Source organism: Lynx canadensis, chromosome E1 (assembly GCF_007474595.2).
Source record: "Lynx canadensis isolate LIC74 chromosome E1, mLynCan4.pri.v2, whole genome shotgun sequence".
Classification (NCBI taxonomy): Eukaryota; Metazoa; Chordata; class Mammalia; order Carnivora; family Felidae; genus Lynx; species Lynx canadensis.
The window spans coordinates 44,343,237-44,360,209 of NC_044316.2; the positions used below are offsets into that span (position 1 = coordinate 44,343,237).

General features: G+C 39.9%; 1 protein-coding gene across 1 annotated transcript in view; it reads left to right on the forward strand.

Annotated features, from left to right (window-relative positions):
• The window catches only part of EFCAB3 (EF-hand calcium binding domain 3), a 76,937-nt gene that overhangs the window by 43,179 nt on the left and 16,785 nt on the right, over nt 1–16,973 (forward strand). Inside the window, exons 16-18 of the mRNA XM_032591138.1 lie at nt 5,294–5,384; nt 9,525–9,601; nt 16,276–16,419. Coding sequence (XP_032447029.1) covers nt 5,294–5,384; nt 9,525–9,601; nt 16,276–16,419 — 312 coding nt within the window. The remainder of the gene's footprint in view (nt 1–5,293; nt 5,385–9,524; nt 9,602–16,275; nt 16,420–16,973) is intronic.

Sequence of the window (16,973 nt, forward strand, 5' to 3'; positions counted from 1 at the left end):
CAGTCTGTGGGTTCAAGCCCCGTGGCAGGGTCTGTGCTGACAGCCAGAGCCTGGAGCCTGCTTCAGATTCTGTGTCTCCTTCTCTCTCTCTCTCTGCCCCTCCCCTGCTTGTGTGCGCTCTCTCTCTCTCTCTCTCTCTCTCTCTCTCTCTCAAAAATAAATAAACATTAAAAAAAATATTAGGTTTTCAGAACTTACAAATTGTAAATCACACCAAGACACAACCTTTTATCATGAAGTTTTTCTCCTTTAGCAAACAGTACTACATAGGAAGAAGCCTAATACTAATATTCTGCCCATCTAATATTCATTTCCTTCTTATTCTTCATAAGGTCAGAAGAGAATATGAGCCTAGGCAACTGTCAGAGTAATATGGTTGAATTAATTCCCATTGAAAACAGCTATAGACATTCAACATTCCTACTCAAATATCTTCAGGATTCCCCGGAGCTAATAAAGTCCAGAATGCCTCAGTTTAACAATGAAGATGTATATATGTCTTAAAAAAAAAAAAGACATTAAATAAGTGACATGGTTGGTCTAGGAAACTACAAAAAATGATGGGGACTATGACAATCAGAAAACATATGGTTCCAGCTAAGGGGATGACAGTTGTTCTGCTCCAGCCAATTATGGCTAAGCAGGAATGTGGGCCCCATGTTTTCTGATCTTTGGGTTTTTCATAAGAAGTCGTAAACTGATAACTCTTAATTTATCCATGTTTTCACTTTTGAAATTCAAGTTTTTAAATGTGGTATAAGCCTAATGAAATTTGTGTGAGGATCAAATTTGCAATCTCTGTTCTATTAACCACACCTAATCCAACCTACCTAATTATTTCTGCTCCCACTCTCTCACTTCATGCAATCCTATCCTCTAATGTGGTTGAGCTGTTCTTTGTCTCCTAATTTTCATGATTATTCTACATACTTTTGTTCCTTTTCCACTCTAAACAGCTCTTCCCTCAGTGCTACACATTAAAATTCTACTTTTCCCTACACAGAAGACCTAAAACTGTAAATGCTTAGAAGAAAACATAGGAGAAAAGCTTCATGGTATTGGGTTTGGTAATGATTCCTTGGATATTATACCAAAAGCACATGCAACAAAAGTAGAAATGAATTGGACCACAGGGGTGCCTGGGTGGCTCAGTTCATTAAGTGTTCGACTCTTGATTTCAGCTCAGGTCATGATCTCATATTTCGTGAGATCAAGCCCCACGTCAGGCTCTGCACTGGCAGCTCGGAGCCTGATTGAGATTCTCTCTCTCTCTCCACCCCTCCCCCACACTCTCTCTTTCTCTCAAAATAAATAAAGGAAAATTTAAAAATAAAAAAAGAAATTGGACCACATAAAAATCTAAAACTACTGTGCATCAAAGACCACAATCAGCAGAGTAAAAAGGCAACCTACAGAATGGGAGACAATATTTGCAAATATTTTATATAATAAGGGGTTAATATCCAGAAAATATAAAGAACTACAACTCAACAACAGAAAAAAAAAATTAGAAGGTAAGCAAAAGAATTGAATACACAGTTTTCCACAGAAGATATACAAATGACCATCAAGCATATGAGAAGATGCTCAACATTAATAATCCCTAATGATTATTAGGGAAATATAAATTGAAACCACAATAAGATATATGACCTCATACCCATCAGGGTGGCTATTATCAAAAAAAAAAAAAAAAAAAACAGGAAAGGATGTGGATAAATTGGAATTCTTGTGCACTTTTGGCAGGAATGTAAAATGATGGCCACTATGGAAAACAATATTTCTTTAAAAAATTAAAAATACAATTACTGTGTGATTCAGCAATTCCACTTCTGGGTATAAAGCTAAAAGATTGAAAGCAAGGTCTCAAAGAAATATTTGTACACCAATGTGTCATAGCAATGTTATTCACAGTAGCCAAAAGGTGGAAGAAACCCAAGTGTCCAATGACAGATAAATGGATAAATAAAATGTGGTACATAAAATGGAATATTATTCAGGCTTAAAAAATAAGAAAATTCTGACACAGGCTACAGCATGGGTGAACCTTGAGAACATTATGCTAAGTGAAATACACCAGTCACAAAAAGACAAATACTGTGGATTCCACTTGGTTGAGATTTCTGAAGTCAAATTCATAGAAAATAGAATTGTGGTTGCCAGGTATTAAAGGGAGGGGTAAATTGGGGAGCTATTGTTCAGTGAATTTAGAGGTTCATTTATGCAAAATAAAGTTCTGGAAGTTGATTGCACAACAATGTAAATATACTTTTTTTTAAGTTTATTTATTTATTTTGAGAGAGCACAAGCAGGTGAGAGACAGAGAGGGAGAGAGAGAATCCCAAGCAAGTGCTGACAGTGCATAGCCCAATGTGGGGCTCAAACTCATGAACCAGGAGATCGTGGCCTGAGCCAAGATCAAGAGTCGGAAACTTAACTGACTGAGCCACCCAGGGGCCCCAAATTTAAATATACTTAGTTACAAACATATGCTTAGGGGCCCCTGGGTGGCTCAGTTGGTTAAGCCCCCAATTTCAGCTCAGGTCATAATCTCGCAGTCCGTGAGTTCAAGCCCCTCATCGGGTTCTGTGCTGACAGCTCAGAGCCTGAAGCCTGCTTCAAATTGTGTCTCCCTCTGTCTCTGCCCTCCCCTGCTTGTGTGCACATGCGCTCTCTCTCTCTCAAAAAAAATAAATAAATAAATAAACATTAAAAATAAAACTTTAAAAAATAAACTGATAAACTGTATGCTTAAAATGGTTAAGATAGTAAATTTTGCTATGTGTTTTTACCGCAGTTTAAAATAATATTTAAAATAATAATATTTCTCAACAATCCCATCCAATGACAATGCCATTATTCCCATTTTATTTTGTTTTTTAAGTTTATTTATTTAAGTTTATTTATTTATTTATTTATTTATTTATTTATTTATTGAGCACACGCACAAGCGAGAGAGGTGCAGAGAGGGAGAGCAAGAATCCCAAGCAGGCTCCACACTGTCAATGCAGAGCCTGACGCAGGGCTCGATCTCCCAAACCATAAGATCATGACCTGAGCTGAGATCAAGAGTCAGACGTTCAACAAACTGAGCCACCCAGGCGCCCCCATAATTCCCATTTTATTCTTGATAGGCCCATAACACAGTAGGCCCTTATTAAATACTTGTTTAATTCATTCATAAATTAAACCATCACTTTCTTTCCCTCTGTATCCCAGACCAGAATGGGAGGCAAATATCAAGTTCAAAAGACTAGGGAAGTGTCAAATTATGCTTACAATAAACTCTGAGAACAGGAATAAGAAGCCTCTAGAACTGCAGCTCCTGAATGAGGCCTGAAACAATTTTGGGGGCTCAAGCTAAACCTTGGGTGCCAAAGGTATCTGTGTTTAGCCACGAGGAAGACTATAAAAATATGCCTAACTCATGTTATTTACCATGCCATTAGGCATGTCAGATCTTGAATATTAAAGTTTCTAATTAAAACAATCATAATCCTTTTTTTTAATTTTTTTAAATGTTTTTATTTATTTTTGAGACAGAGAGAGAGCGCGAGCGGGGCAGGGGCAGAGAGAGAGGGAGACACAGAATTCTAAGCAGGCTCCAGGTTCCGAGCTGTCAGCACAGAGCCCGACGCCGGGCCTGAACCCACAAACCGCAAGATCATGACCTGAGCCAAAGTCGGACACTCAACCGACTGAGTCACCCAGGCGCCCCAACAATCATAATCCTTTTTTAAATTGCTCTTTTTCAATCACTCTTTCCAATAATACCACAGTCTACAAATCTATGAGAGTTTGGGGTATTTTTTGTCCTTTCTAGGCTAAAACAATTAATGAAGTGGTTCTTAATCACCATTAAATCAAGGCATTTCAGTAAAATTTTTCATTCGAACAACTTCCAACTCACTGATGTTTAACATGGAAATATTCTAATACAGAATTTAAAAAAAAAAACCTTCCCCTTCCCTGAAACCCCAACAGTGTCAAAACGTTCCCATTCTGTAATTCACACCCACGATACCCCAAGGGTACTAAATGAACCACATTGAAAAACCCGTTGCTTTAAATCTGGAAGGAGCTTATAAGTCATTGTCTCCTGGGCCCAAGCCTGAGAAGTGAATGAGGTCACAGTTGTATGATGGAACAAACCCTTTATTGGATTCTTGATCTGATTGAAGCCCGGGGTGGTAGGTAGCGTGGCTTAGAAGTAGGCAAATATCTGGATTGTGTAGGAATTTATGCTGAGTCCTTTTTTTTTTTTTTCCAAATCTATCATCTCTAAGAGAGATTGAAGGTAGTTTTTTAAAGGAATGATTATTTTGTACCATGAGGATGATTTCGCAGCACCTTTCAAGTGCCTAAATTGTTGAGCCTCTCCGGAGTTCCCAGTTCTATGGTAGGTTTTTGGACTGTGAACGTATGTAATTGAGTTGTTTAGAAACAACTGGCTTTCCAGGCTCTGAGGTGAAGAGCTGGGAAAATGGATCAAACTATAACTAAATATACAAAGACTTTTTCTTCGTGGTTTCATAGTATTTGATTGTCTATTATTCCTAAGTCAGCAACCCAGTATTCTTGTCAGTGAACCACCTAATATACTTTGAAAAAATAATTAGAGAGGGCAAGCCAACAATAAAAGGGGGAAGCCCTACCAACCTGGCTTCCGGCCCATAGGCCCTGATGTCCAAACTCTGCAGAAGTGGAAAGGCAGGACTAGGGAGGATCTACTGGTTAAAAGTCCATTCAGGAGAGTCTAGGGCGGTGAAACAGCATTGTATCCTACCTCCACTCCTACTTTTAAGGAAGACCAGTGGGTTCATAAGAACTGACGGGACAGGGAGGGACCTCCAGGAAGGAAACCCTGGGAAGATCTACTTACTACTAGGCAGGTATCCAAGATATAAATAAGTAGGTAAATATTTTATAAATGCTGTAACATTTTATTCTCTGTCAATTACGACGTGTATATTCTACCGATTTCAGAAATAAATTTGTCTTTAAATAACTCTTTCCACATCTTTCTAGGATGCTTTATGTCGCATGGTACCACTTATTTTTACTCTGTGAAGGGGGTAGACAATGATAAGAATTTTGCTTAGAGATCTCTGGACGGTGAAGGGCCCCTCCGCATGGCCTTCCAACTCTGCACACACCTCTAACTTGAATTTGCACATATTACCATTCCTCAAGGCCCTGGACTTCAAACTCTAGGTATTAAGCTAGGGAAGTTGCAAAAGAAAATAGAGGAATTAATCTGTGATTTGATCTATTTGTATCTTCTGAATTCCAGACAGAGTTATTGGCCCCATGGCAGTTTCTGATATTAAATCAAAAGTTAAGCTGAATCCTCTAACAAAAGTACCCAGTTCCCATGGCAAGAGGTAAGTAATGAATGTATTCAGGTGATAAGTAGATTAAGATAAAGGATTATTAAGGTGTCTTGCCATTTGCAACAATGTGGATGGAACTAGAGTGTATTATACCAAGCAAAATAAGTCAGAGAAAGACATATATATGATTTCACTCATATGTGGAATTTAAGAAACAAAACAGATGAACATAGGGGAAGGGAAGGAAAAATAACCTAAAAACAGAGAGGGGGCATCTAGGTGACCCAGTCGTTTAAGCATCTGACTCTTGATTTCATCTCAGGTCATGATCTCACAGTTTGTGAGTTCGAGCCCCACATTGGGCTCTGCACTGACAGCATGGAACCTGCTTGGAATTCTCTCTTCCCCTCCCTTCCCCCTCTCCATTTGCTCTCTCTGTCTCAAAATAAATAAACATTAAACATTAAAAAAAAAAAACAGGGAGGCAAACCATCAGAGATTCTTAAATACAGAGAACAAACTGAGGGTTGCTGGAGGTGAGGTGGGAGGGGTGGGCTAAACGGGTGATGGGTATTAAGGGGGTACTTATTGGGATGAGCACTGGGTGTTCTACGTAAGTGATGAATCACTGGGTTCTACTCCTGAAACCATTACTACACTGTATGTTAAATAACTTGAATTTAAATAAATAAAATTTAAAAATAAAATAAATGGAAAAAAAGAATTATTAAGGTGGTAAATATATTAAATACCCGTAAAGGCTATGAGGAAACAAATTAGGATGTTCTTCAAGTATCCTGTGATAAATTTAGTTATAAAACAAAACATATGAATTGAAGATAAAGATTTTTATGAAAAGAAAAAATCCTTTTTGATTGGAGAAACAAAAAGTTCTTCCTGTTCGCCCAAATGAGAGACAATTTTTGTGTAAGGTGACAGAATATCCTAGAGGGCTTAAGAAGTTGTCAGCAGTACATTAAGATATTTTGAGTGCCAGTTTATTTTTTTTAATTTTTTTTAATGTTTATTTATTTTTGAGACAGAGAGAGACAGAGCATAAACAGGGGAGGGTCAGCGAGAGGGAGACACAGAATCTGAAACGGGCTCCAGGCTCTGAGCTGTCAGCACAGAGCCCGACGCGGGGCTCGAACTCACGGACCGCGAGATCATGACCTGAGCCGAAGCCGGACACTCAACCGACTGAGCCACCCAGGCGCCCCTTTTTTCTTTTTTTTCTTTTTTAATTTTTTTTTAACGTTTATTTATTTTTGAGACAGAGAGAGACAGAGCATGAACGGGAGGGGCAGAGTGAGAGGGAGACACAGAATCTGAAATGGGTTGAGTGCCAGTGTAAAGGAGAATAACATTAGGGGATCACAAAGAAGACCTAATCCCCTAAGCAAGTCAGTACAGAGAAGGTCTGTAGCTCAAATATGATGGGTAAAATGAAATCTAGTAAATTAGCCGTGACTGACCTTGAGCTAAAATTGGGAAGGGAGATTTGCCTGTGATATTAGCAAAAGCTTTTTCCTCCGTCTGATAATTACAAATTCCAATAAACAGTAGCCACTAGTGACTAAAAGAGCCTGATCTATATTTTATCAGAGCACAAGAAGAAGAGCCTCTCTTCTCCCTCACCACCATCCATTTTCTCTGCCACTTGGAGAGATTTCTCCAAGCGTCCTTGACTGTGCCATTCGCTGCTGCAGGAATAGATTCCTGACCTCTTTCCGAGGGATGTGGGCAAGACACCTTACAGCCACCAAGTCCCTTGATCTCATTGTTCCCTCACCCTGCATTACAAACTGTCCCTTGAACTAGTGACGTTCTTGTCACTGAAAGGAGTCAAGCAAAGTCTAGACAAAGCACACGTAGAGGGAATTCCTACATGAAATGAGAGGCTAGCCCAGGCTCATTCCAAACCTAAGGTTCTTCAAAGCTCTGAAACATTATAAAATAAAAAGACCATTTCCTGTGTGGTTTGAAATTCTGCCAAGAGGATCCTTTTTGAATGTTGCTAATAAAGACATCACACTGCCTGACTTGCTTCTCGAGAACTTCCTATTTCTCCATCTACCGCATCTTTCATATCATGCAAAAGGAACCTGTTTATATTTAGAAATACGATGAATATAAAATAACCTGAGTAAGGCAAACTGGAGTTTTCAGAGATTCAAATAAGTGATAGAATGGAAACAGCAGCAGAAGAAATCAGTGTTGGTAAAAGCAGAAAAAACAAACTAATTAGGTAAAATTCCATGTTGTAAAAGTTGGGAATGATGCATTTTGAGACCTATTACCTCCTTTTTCCCCAGGTCCCTCTTTGAAAATGAGTTGAACCTACTAGATACTGAGGAGACTAAATTCATAAACGATAATTTTTTAAATTACCATGTGTAGTATTTCTTCCAGTTTCACTTCATTTGCTTCTTGTAAAAAGATAAAAACTAGGAGATTCCATTAAAACTTTTAGTTTAGGGGCGCCTGGGTGGCTCAGTTGGTTTGGTATCCGACTTCGGCTCAGGTCATGATCTCACAGTTGGTGAGTTCGTGTGCCTGGAGCCTGCCTCGGATTCTGTGTCTCCCTCTCTCTCTCTGCCCCTCCCCTGCTCACACTCTGTCTCTCTCTCTCTCAGGAGATGAACAAACATTAAAAAAAATAATAATAGGGGAGCCTGGGTGGCTCAGTCGGTTGAGCGTCCAACTTCGGCTCAGGTCATGATCTCACAGTTTGTGAGTTCGAACCCTGCGTCAGGCTCTGTGCTGACAGCTCAGAGCCTGGAGCCTGCCTTGGATTCTGTGTCTCACTCTCTCTCTGTCCCTCCCCTGCTCATGCTCTGTCTCTCTCTGTCCCAAAAATAAATAAAACATTAAAAATAATAATAATAATAAAACTTTTAGTTTAGTATCAAACCTAAATGTATTTTAAATAAAATTAATGTATAAAATTATGATTTTTTAAACCTACTTTTAAATTACTATAAGAAAATCCAGTTATGCATAATGTACTTTATGTACTCTAAACTAATAACCTCCTGTAGATCTATACAAAATATCCCCAAAGTATCCATACATTTTCTCTTTTTTCCAGATTTTATTTTTCTGAGGAAATGAAAAGTCACCCAGTGTTCCAAACCTTCCAGAAGTGATCACTTTCTCAGTAGATAGGTAGATACATACATACAGATATGGTTGATATACATATAGACCATATATAGATATAGGTATAGATGTAGATGTACATATATCTACCTCTATCTCATATGCGGGTAAAAATATAATTTGGCAGTTAAAGTCATAAAATAATTATAGATACAAAGTTTTCAGTATAAGGATATTCACCATAAGATTATTTATACCAGTTAAAAAAATTTTTTTATGGGGCGCCTGGGTGGCGCAGTCGGTTAAGCGTCCGACTTCAGCCAGGTCACGATCTCGCGGTCCGTGAGTTCGAGCCCCGCGTCAGGCTCTGGGCTGATGGCTCGGAGCCTGGAGCCTGTTTCCGATTCTGTGTCTCCCTCTCTCTCTGCCCCTCCCCCGTTCATGCTCTGTCTCTCTCTGTCCCAAAAATAAATAAACGTTGAAAAAAAAAAAATTTAAAAAAAAAAATTTTTTTATGTTTATTTCTTTTAAGAGCGAGACAGCATGCACGCATGAGCAGGGGAGGGGCAGAGAGAGAATCCCAAGCAGACTCCACACTGTCAGCACAGAGCCCAGTGTGGGGCTTGAACTCACAAACCATGAGATCATGACCTGAACCCAAATCCAGAGTCAGATGCTGAACCAACTGAGCCATTCAGGCACCCCCTACATCCGTTAAAAATTTGAATTTATATTTCTAGCAATAGGAATAGTGTAGGGCTTATATCCTTGAGCTTTGAAGTCAGATAAACCTGAGTCTGAATCTCAGGACTTCTACCTATTATCTGTGCAATTGGGACAAGTTATTTAATCCTTCCGAGCCTCAGTTTTCTCTTTTGTAAAATGGAGAAAATCAGAGTTTTTTTAAGGATGTAAGGGCGATGGGCAGGGATAGGGCAAAGGTGGACCTTGGTGGCCAACATTTTCTCGCTGCATCTCCTCTGGATATGTTGTGATGCATACAGTCATTCCAGTCAGCAAAAACTGAAGAATGGAACTAACATTTGCTGGTTTCACATATGTATTAAATCTTCTCATGTCTTTTGTCAGGGATAAAGATTTACCAGGATCTCTCCCGTGCCAATTACAGCACAAAGAAAGGAAGCTGAATGCTTCACAAATACAAGGTAATGAGAATCATCCCCAAATGAACGCTCCTTGGTATATCTGATCATTTTCTTCTCTGAGATCTGTAACTTCAAGGGTTGACTGTAGTCCTCTGCTATTTGAGACCACAAGTTCTAATTCAGGGTCTAATTTATGGGAAGGAAGGGCGATTACTTTCAAACAGACATCTTCCTAGAATTTGGACAGTCCTAGACAAATATTTGTATTCAAATAAGGACTGTGGGTATGCAAAAGAACAAATGCAAAGTCAAATAGAAATCAAGTAATGAAGCCCCAGGATTTCTCACAGAAAAAAAAAATCATAATGATAAAATTAGCTAAGCTTCCTACAGTTTATCAGTCCAAATAGCAATATTTATTGAAAGCCCATGATGTAGTAAGCCTGGGAAACATGGTCATTGCCCTGATAGGAAGTCTTTCAGAGAAGTCAGATCATTAAAGCGTGAATTTTTGACTGAAACAATTTAAATCACAATATGACACAAGTTATGATAGGGGAAGTATAAAGTATTATGGGAGCATAAAAGACAGTCTCCTCACTTGGTCTTGGGAGGATAGAAAGGGAGTCCCAGAGAAGGTTGGATAATGAGTGGAAGGCAGACAGCAAAAAGGAAGCGTTCTGGGCAAAATAGAGTAGAATCTGCAAAGGCCCAAAGGAAAGGGAAAGCATGACTCGTTAGAAAAAAAGAAAACAAAACAAAAAAAAGAAAGAAAGTCAGTCATGACTGCGTTTGGGTTCTGGGAAGGCTAATGCTTCACCCTCCAAGTTTGGGACCAGTTGAAAAAACAGGAAGCAAAGAATCACCTTTATTTCTGGGAAAACCGGTTTGAAAAACAAAAGATTGTCGAGATCGGAATTGCATTTATCCTTGTAAAACTGAGCTAAATGCCTTAATAATAGTTTATAGGGGTGCCTGGGTGGCTCAGTCGGTTAAGTGTCAGACTCTTGGTTTTGGCTCAGGTCTTGATCTCAGAATTTTGTGGATTCGAGGCCCGCATGGAGCTCTGCACGGGAAGTGCAGAGCCTGCTTAGAATTCTCTCTCTCTTCCTCTCTCGCTGCCCCTCCCTAACTCGGGCTGTCCCTGTCTCTCTCAAAATAAATAAATAAACTTCCAAATAATAATAATCACAACAACAACAACAGTTGATAGCCTTCTAAAACTTTAAGGTTTCGGGGCACCTGGGTGGCTCAGTGGGTTAAGTGTCCCACGTCAGCTCAGGTCATGAGTTAGCGCCCTGCGTTGGGCTCTGTGCTGACAGCTCAGAGCCTGGAGCCTGTTTCAGATTCTGTGTCTCCCTCTCTCTGACCCTCCCTCGTTCATGCTCTGTCTCTCTCTGTCTCAAAAATAAATGAACATTAAAAAAATTTTTTTTAAACTTTAAGGTTTCTAATAGCATTCATATACATTGATGCTTGTTTTAAGGGTTCCCAGGATCTATTTTAATTGGGTATTATAAGACAGACAGACACATAAATGACCGTCAAGGAGGAAGAAAGTGTTATACTCCTACATCCCTAGAAATAAGAGGCACAGCAAACCATGAAGGGCACACGGGGCAGCACCAGAGTCAGCCAGGAGGCAAAGTGGAGGGTGGGGGGCAGTGGGCAAGGTCCCTTCCTGTGGTTTCTGCAGGAAGGAACAGGTTTTAAATACTACTTACATGCTGACACTTCCCAAATGTGTATGTCCAGCCCAAGCCTCTCTCCCCAGCTCCAGGCTCATATGTGATTGCCTCCTTGACACCTAATATGTCATATGTATATGTATGTATATGTCTATTATGTATATGTCTAATAGATACCGCAAAATCAACATATCCCAAACTGAACTCCTGACGTGTTCTTCATACACTCTTTTTCATTGTGGTAAAATACACACAACATAGGGGCACCTGGGTGACACTCAGTGTCCAGCTCAGTTTCAGCTCAGGTCATGATCCCAGAGTCATAAGATCGAGCCCTGTGTCGGACTCCATGCTGAGCATGGTGCCTGCTTAAGATTCTCTCTCTCTCTCCCTCTGCCCCTCTCCCCCACTCACATGCTCGCTCTCTCTTTCTCTCTAAAATAAAAAAATTAAACTAAATTTAATTAATTTCAAAAATACACATAACATAAAAATTACAGTGTTAACCATTTTCAAGTGTATACGTACAGATCAGTGGCATTAAATATATTCACATGTTCTACAGCCGTCACCACATCCACCTCCATACATTTTCATCTTCCCAAACTGAACCTCCACACCCACTAAACAGTACCTCCCCATTCTTCCCTCCCCTCAGCCTCTTACTCTTAAAACATGCTCGACCCACAACCTTCCCCATCTCAGATGATGATATTCCATCTTTCACTATTCTGGAAAAAAAAAAATCTTGACTCTTCTGTCTCACCCTACCTATCAGTCCACCAGGAAATCTCATTGGCTCCACCTTTAAAATACATCTAGAAGCAGCCAGTTCTTACCACCTCTGCTCCAACCCTGGTCGGAGGCACCATTGTTGTTCACCCACAATAGCCTCCTGACCACCAGTCTCCAACTTGTATCCAAACTCTTCCAAAAGTCTGTTTTTCTAACAGCCAGAGTGATCCTGTTGAAACATAAGTCAGGTGGGTGTGAGGGGAGGAGATGACCTAAGGAACTTTGAAAATGGTGTTTTGACTGGAAACTCTAAGACCCGACACAAAAGGAACTGTACAGAAACAACACACTGTAGCCAGTAAAGTTGTTTCCCATAGGGGTATAGCTTAACAATTCTGAAACTGTTGTACCTATGGACTGGGTGGAGTAACCCAGTAAATGGATGGCAGATGGCAGAAGCCAGGTTTCTCACGGTTTGGAGTGGGAAGTTACAGATAAACACGGGGAGAAGGCTCCAGTAAACCAGTGGTGCTGGCTTAGGTTCTGAGACATCAGTGTGAACTCATGTTTAGCTTCATATGAATACAGATGGACAGATCAAGAAATAATTAGAAGTATGTGTGTATCCATGTGTTACTATCCATGCACAGTATTTCCTAGCTCTGTCGGCTGAGAGGACTTAGAAGCATCAATACCCCCACAGCATACCCACCACCCAGATCTTGACTCCTAATGCCGGCCTCCCATAAAAGAAGCAGACTAGCTTGGATAAATGGCTGATTCTGGGGCCCGGGCAGGGAATAGACAAGACAAACCTGGGACATGTTGTACTGGCAGAAAGTAAGGAAGCACTCAGGAAACAAAAGGACACAGGAGCTTTTCAAAGGGATGCATGAGGGCAACCTGGAAGGGCTCACAATGATTAAAGCTAGAGTAATTTGGGGCAACCAAAATAAATAAAGTAGTGTTGGGTTATAACACTGCAAGTCCATACTGACAGAAATAAATGATTGAATTTTTTTTACAGAGTCTTTCAAAGATAAAATTTATTAGGATGAGATCATTCTTTCGTATTTCTACGTTGTTGATATTAGCAAGAATAGATGTTCTTGTCAAGTACTTTTTTCTGTCTCTTGAAATTACCACATTTTTTATGTTTAGCTTGATAAGATGATACATTAATACATGGTTTTGATTATTAAATCAACCTTTTATTCCTGGGATAAATCCTAGTTGGTCATTGATTGAATTTTTTTTTAATGGAGAAGCGAGAACTCTCCCTTACAAGAGAATTCCAAATAATGAATGTAGTTATTACCTCCTCCGGGAGATGGCGCTTCATTCCCCGGCCCTCTGGCCCTTGAGTCTGGACTTCCCTTAGTGACTTGCTTCCAAAGAGTAGAAAAATGGAAAGGAGGGAAGTAACTTTACAGGGGGAAACCCTTACAAACACTCCCTCAGCCAGGTAATCCAGGTAAACGTATCTGTGCCGAGTCATCTTGACAATATGCAGCCTTCTTACACCGTGAGGAGAACGTTACCTCACTTTGCTCATCTTCTTTCCAAAAATCCATAATCTCAGGCTAACCATGAGAAAAACATTAGAAAACCCAAGATTGAGGGACTTCCACAAAATACCTGAGCAGTACTCCTCAAAACTGCCAAGGTCATCAAAAACAAGAAAAGTCTGAGAAACTGTGACAGAGAAGAGGCTAAAAAGACGTGACAACTAAATGTAATAGAGCACCCTGGATGGGATAGACTATTTCCTGGAGTGGGAAAGACTAATGAAATCCCATTCATGTCTACAGTTTAGTTAACAGCACTACACCAGTGTTGGCTTCTTAGATGTAATGAATGTCCCAGAGTAATGTAAGGTGCTAACATTAGGGAAAACTGGGTGAGGGATCTACAGGATCCCTGGGCTATCTTTGCAACTATATCTAAAACCAATCTGAAGTAAAATTTGGGGTGCCAGGGTGGCTTGGGTGGTTAAGTGCCCAACTCTTGATTTCAGCTCAGGTCATAATCCCACAGTTCCTAAGTTTGAGCCTCACATCAGGCTCTGCACGGACAGTGTGAAGCCTGCTTGGGATTCTCTCTCCTCTCTCTCTCTTTCTCTCTCTCTCTCTTCCCAAATAAGTAAATAAACTTTTAAAAATGCATTTTAAAATAAAATTTAAAATAAATGGTAAAATATACCCACACACGCTCACACACACACACACACACACACACACACACACACTACACTTCTGACCTTTCCTGTTCCTCTCCTGTTGCTCACTCCAATCCAGACACACCAGCCTCTTTGTTGTTCCTGGAACATGCCAGGCCTGTTCCCCGTGGCACCTTCACTCTGGCTCTTCCCTCTGTCTGGTCCTCTCTTCTCCCAGATATCTATTCCCTCATCCCCTTGAAGTCTTTGCTCAGATCTCACGTATTTAATACAAGCAACCTATCCCTCAATCCCTGGAACTCCCAATCCCCCCAACATGCATTTCTTTTTCTTTTTTCCTTTGTCTTCTACCTTCTAACATGTTATCCAACTTACCTATTTATTATATTTATATAAGTGCAGAGATCTTTGTCTATTTAGGGCACTAGTGCAGCCTAGGCACCTAGAGCAGCACCTGACGCAGAGAAGACATTCGTATTTGGGACGCCTGGGTGGCTCAGTCAGTTAAGTGTCCGACTTCAGCTCAGGTCATGATCTCACGGTTCGTGAGTTCGAGCCCCACATCGGGCTCTGTGCTGCCAGCTCAGAGCCTGGAGCCTGCTTTGGATTATGTGCCTCTGTCTCTCTCTGCCCCTTCCCTGTTCGTGTTCTGTCTGTCTCTTTCTCTCAAAAATAAATGAACATAAAAAAAAAAAGACGTGCGTATTTGTTGAAAGGCTGCATGAATGAAGGTAATACCTACTAACATGCTAGAAATACTAGGGAGAAATTAGAAACCAGTCAGAGATGGCTCCAGCCCTAGAGAAGCCTGCCTCCTATCAAGGGAGAAAGATGTTACCTATTCACACATTTTTAAGACAGGTATCATTATCTCTATAAGATGAATCTCATACATACAGACACATTGCATACATATAGATGCTAATACTTGACTGTGATATGAAATAAGTTTTATTCTGGTGCCATTTGGGATATACTTTGTTCTCGGTTTATTTATTCATTCGCTGATTTTAGAAAATACATGTCTAAGTTTGGCTCCAGTTAATGCCTGGAGTATGTCTTTGAAAAAACTTTGACTCTATTCAAAACATTCGCATGCATATAATTTGGGTATATTTGGGTCCATTCGTTTTCTGTTGCTGCCATAACAAATTGCCACAAACTTAGCAGCTTCAAACAACACAGATGTATTATCTCACAGCTCTGTGGGTCAGAAGTCCAGGTGGGTTCAGCTAGTTCCTCTTCTCTGGGTCTTTCAAGGCCAAAATGAAGGAGTTGGCCAGCCTGGCTTCTTACCAAGAGGCTCTAAAGGAAAATCTACTTCCAAGCTTATTTAGGTTCTTGGTAGAATCCAGTTCCTTGTGGTTCTGGGGCTGAGGACCCATTTCCTTACTGGCTGTTAGCCAGGAGTCTCTCTCAGCCCCGTAAAACCATCTGCATTCCACATTACATGACCCCATCCATCTTCAAACCAATCCCTCCTCATTCTTTGAATCTCTCCAATCTCTCCTTTTGCCACATCTCTCTTGCTTCTGGCTGCCTAAAGGACCTGTAATTATATTGGGCACACTCCGATAATCCACAATAATTTATCTTAATTATAACTGCAAAGTCATTTTTATTGTGTAAGTAATACATCCACAGATTCCAGGGATTAGGGCATGGACATCTTTCAAAGACCATTTTGCGAACATATTTGGTTTTCCACCAAGTAGTTTATTCCAGTTCAAATCTCATGGAAGGATGATGTCCTTTATATGAAATGTCTATTATGTACTCATTTTTCTCTCAATAATTTTTTAGAACATGATCTCCAATCAACTATATAGTCTATCCTAGTTCATTAGAATATGTACTCATTCTTTTTTTAATACATTTTTTAGTATTTATTTTTGGAATACAGAGACACAGCACGAGTAAGGGAGGGGCAGAGGGAAAGGGAGACAGAGAATCCGAAGCAGGCTCCAGGCTCTGAGCTGTTGGCACAAAGCCTGACACGGGGCTCGAACTCACAAACCGTGAGATCATGACCTGAACTGAAGTCAGACATTCAACTGGCTGAGCCACCAAGGCACCCCTATACTCATTCTTGAATAACTAACTGTCTGACTAACTTAACTGCATTCCCTCAGCCTTCCAAGATGCCTACAACTTCTTTAACAAGGATAAAACTGGCTGTATTGATTTACACGGAATGATGTGCACTCTAGCCAAGTTGGGAATGAATCTAACCAAGCATGATGTCTATAATGAATTAAAATGTGCTGATATTGATAGTGAGTACTTTGACTTGTAATTACTTTTCTCATAGAAGGTTTTTATAAATTTATATATTTCTATCAGTGATTACATAAATGAGAAATAAATCTCATTTATTGTCAAAAGTACATATACGTGTTTCTCTTTAAGGATATCAGTAAAGTATGTGTACAAGTTACAAAATCAAATTGTACAAAATGGACTATCCTTTGAAAAGTTCTGTGTGGAAACTAAAAGTGACTGTCATATTTCAACATCAAATTCAGATTACTTGTCATGATGTACATTTTGGAGGGTGCCTTGAAATAACAGATACAAAGTCATTGACAATTTCAAAAATGACATGTTACCAAGAAAATCCAAGCCCTTTGTTTCCATTTGAATCTTATTAGTACAAATCTTCCTTCCATCATTAGAGCCCACCTACATATTTTTTAATTTATTTAAATTCCAAGTTAGTTAACATACAATGTAGTATTGGTTTCCAGAGTAGAACCCAGTGATTCATCACTTACATATAACACTGTGCTCATCCCAAGTGCCCTCCTTAATGCCCATCACCCACTGAGCC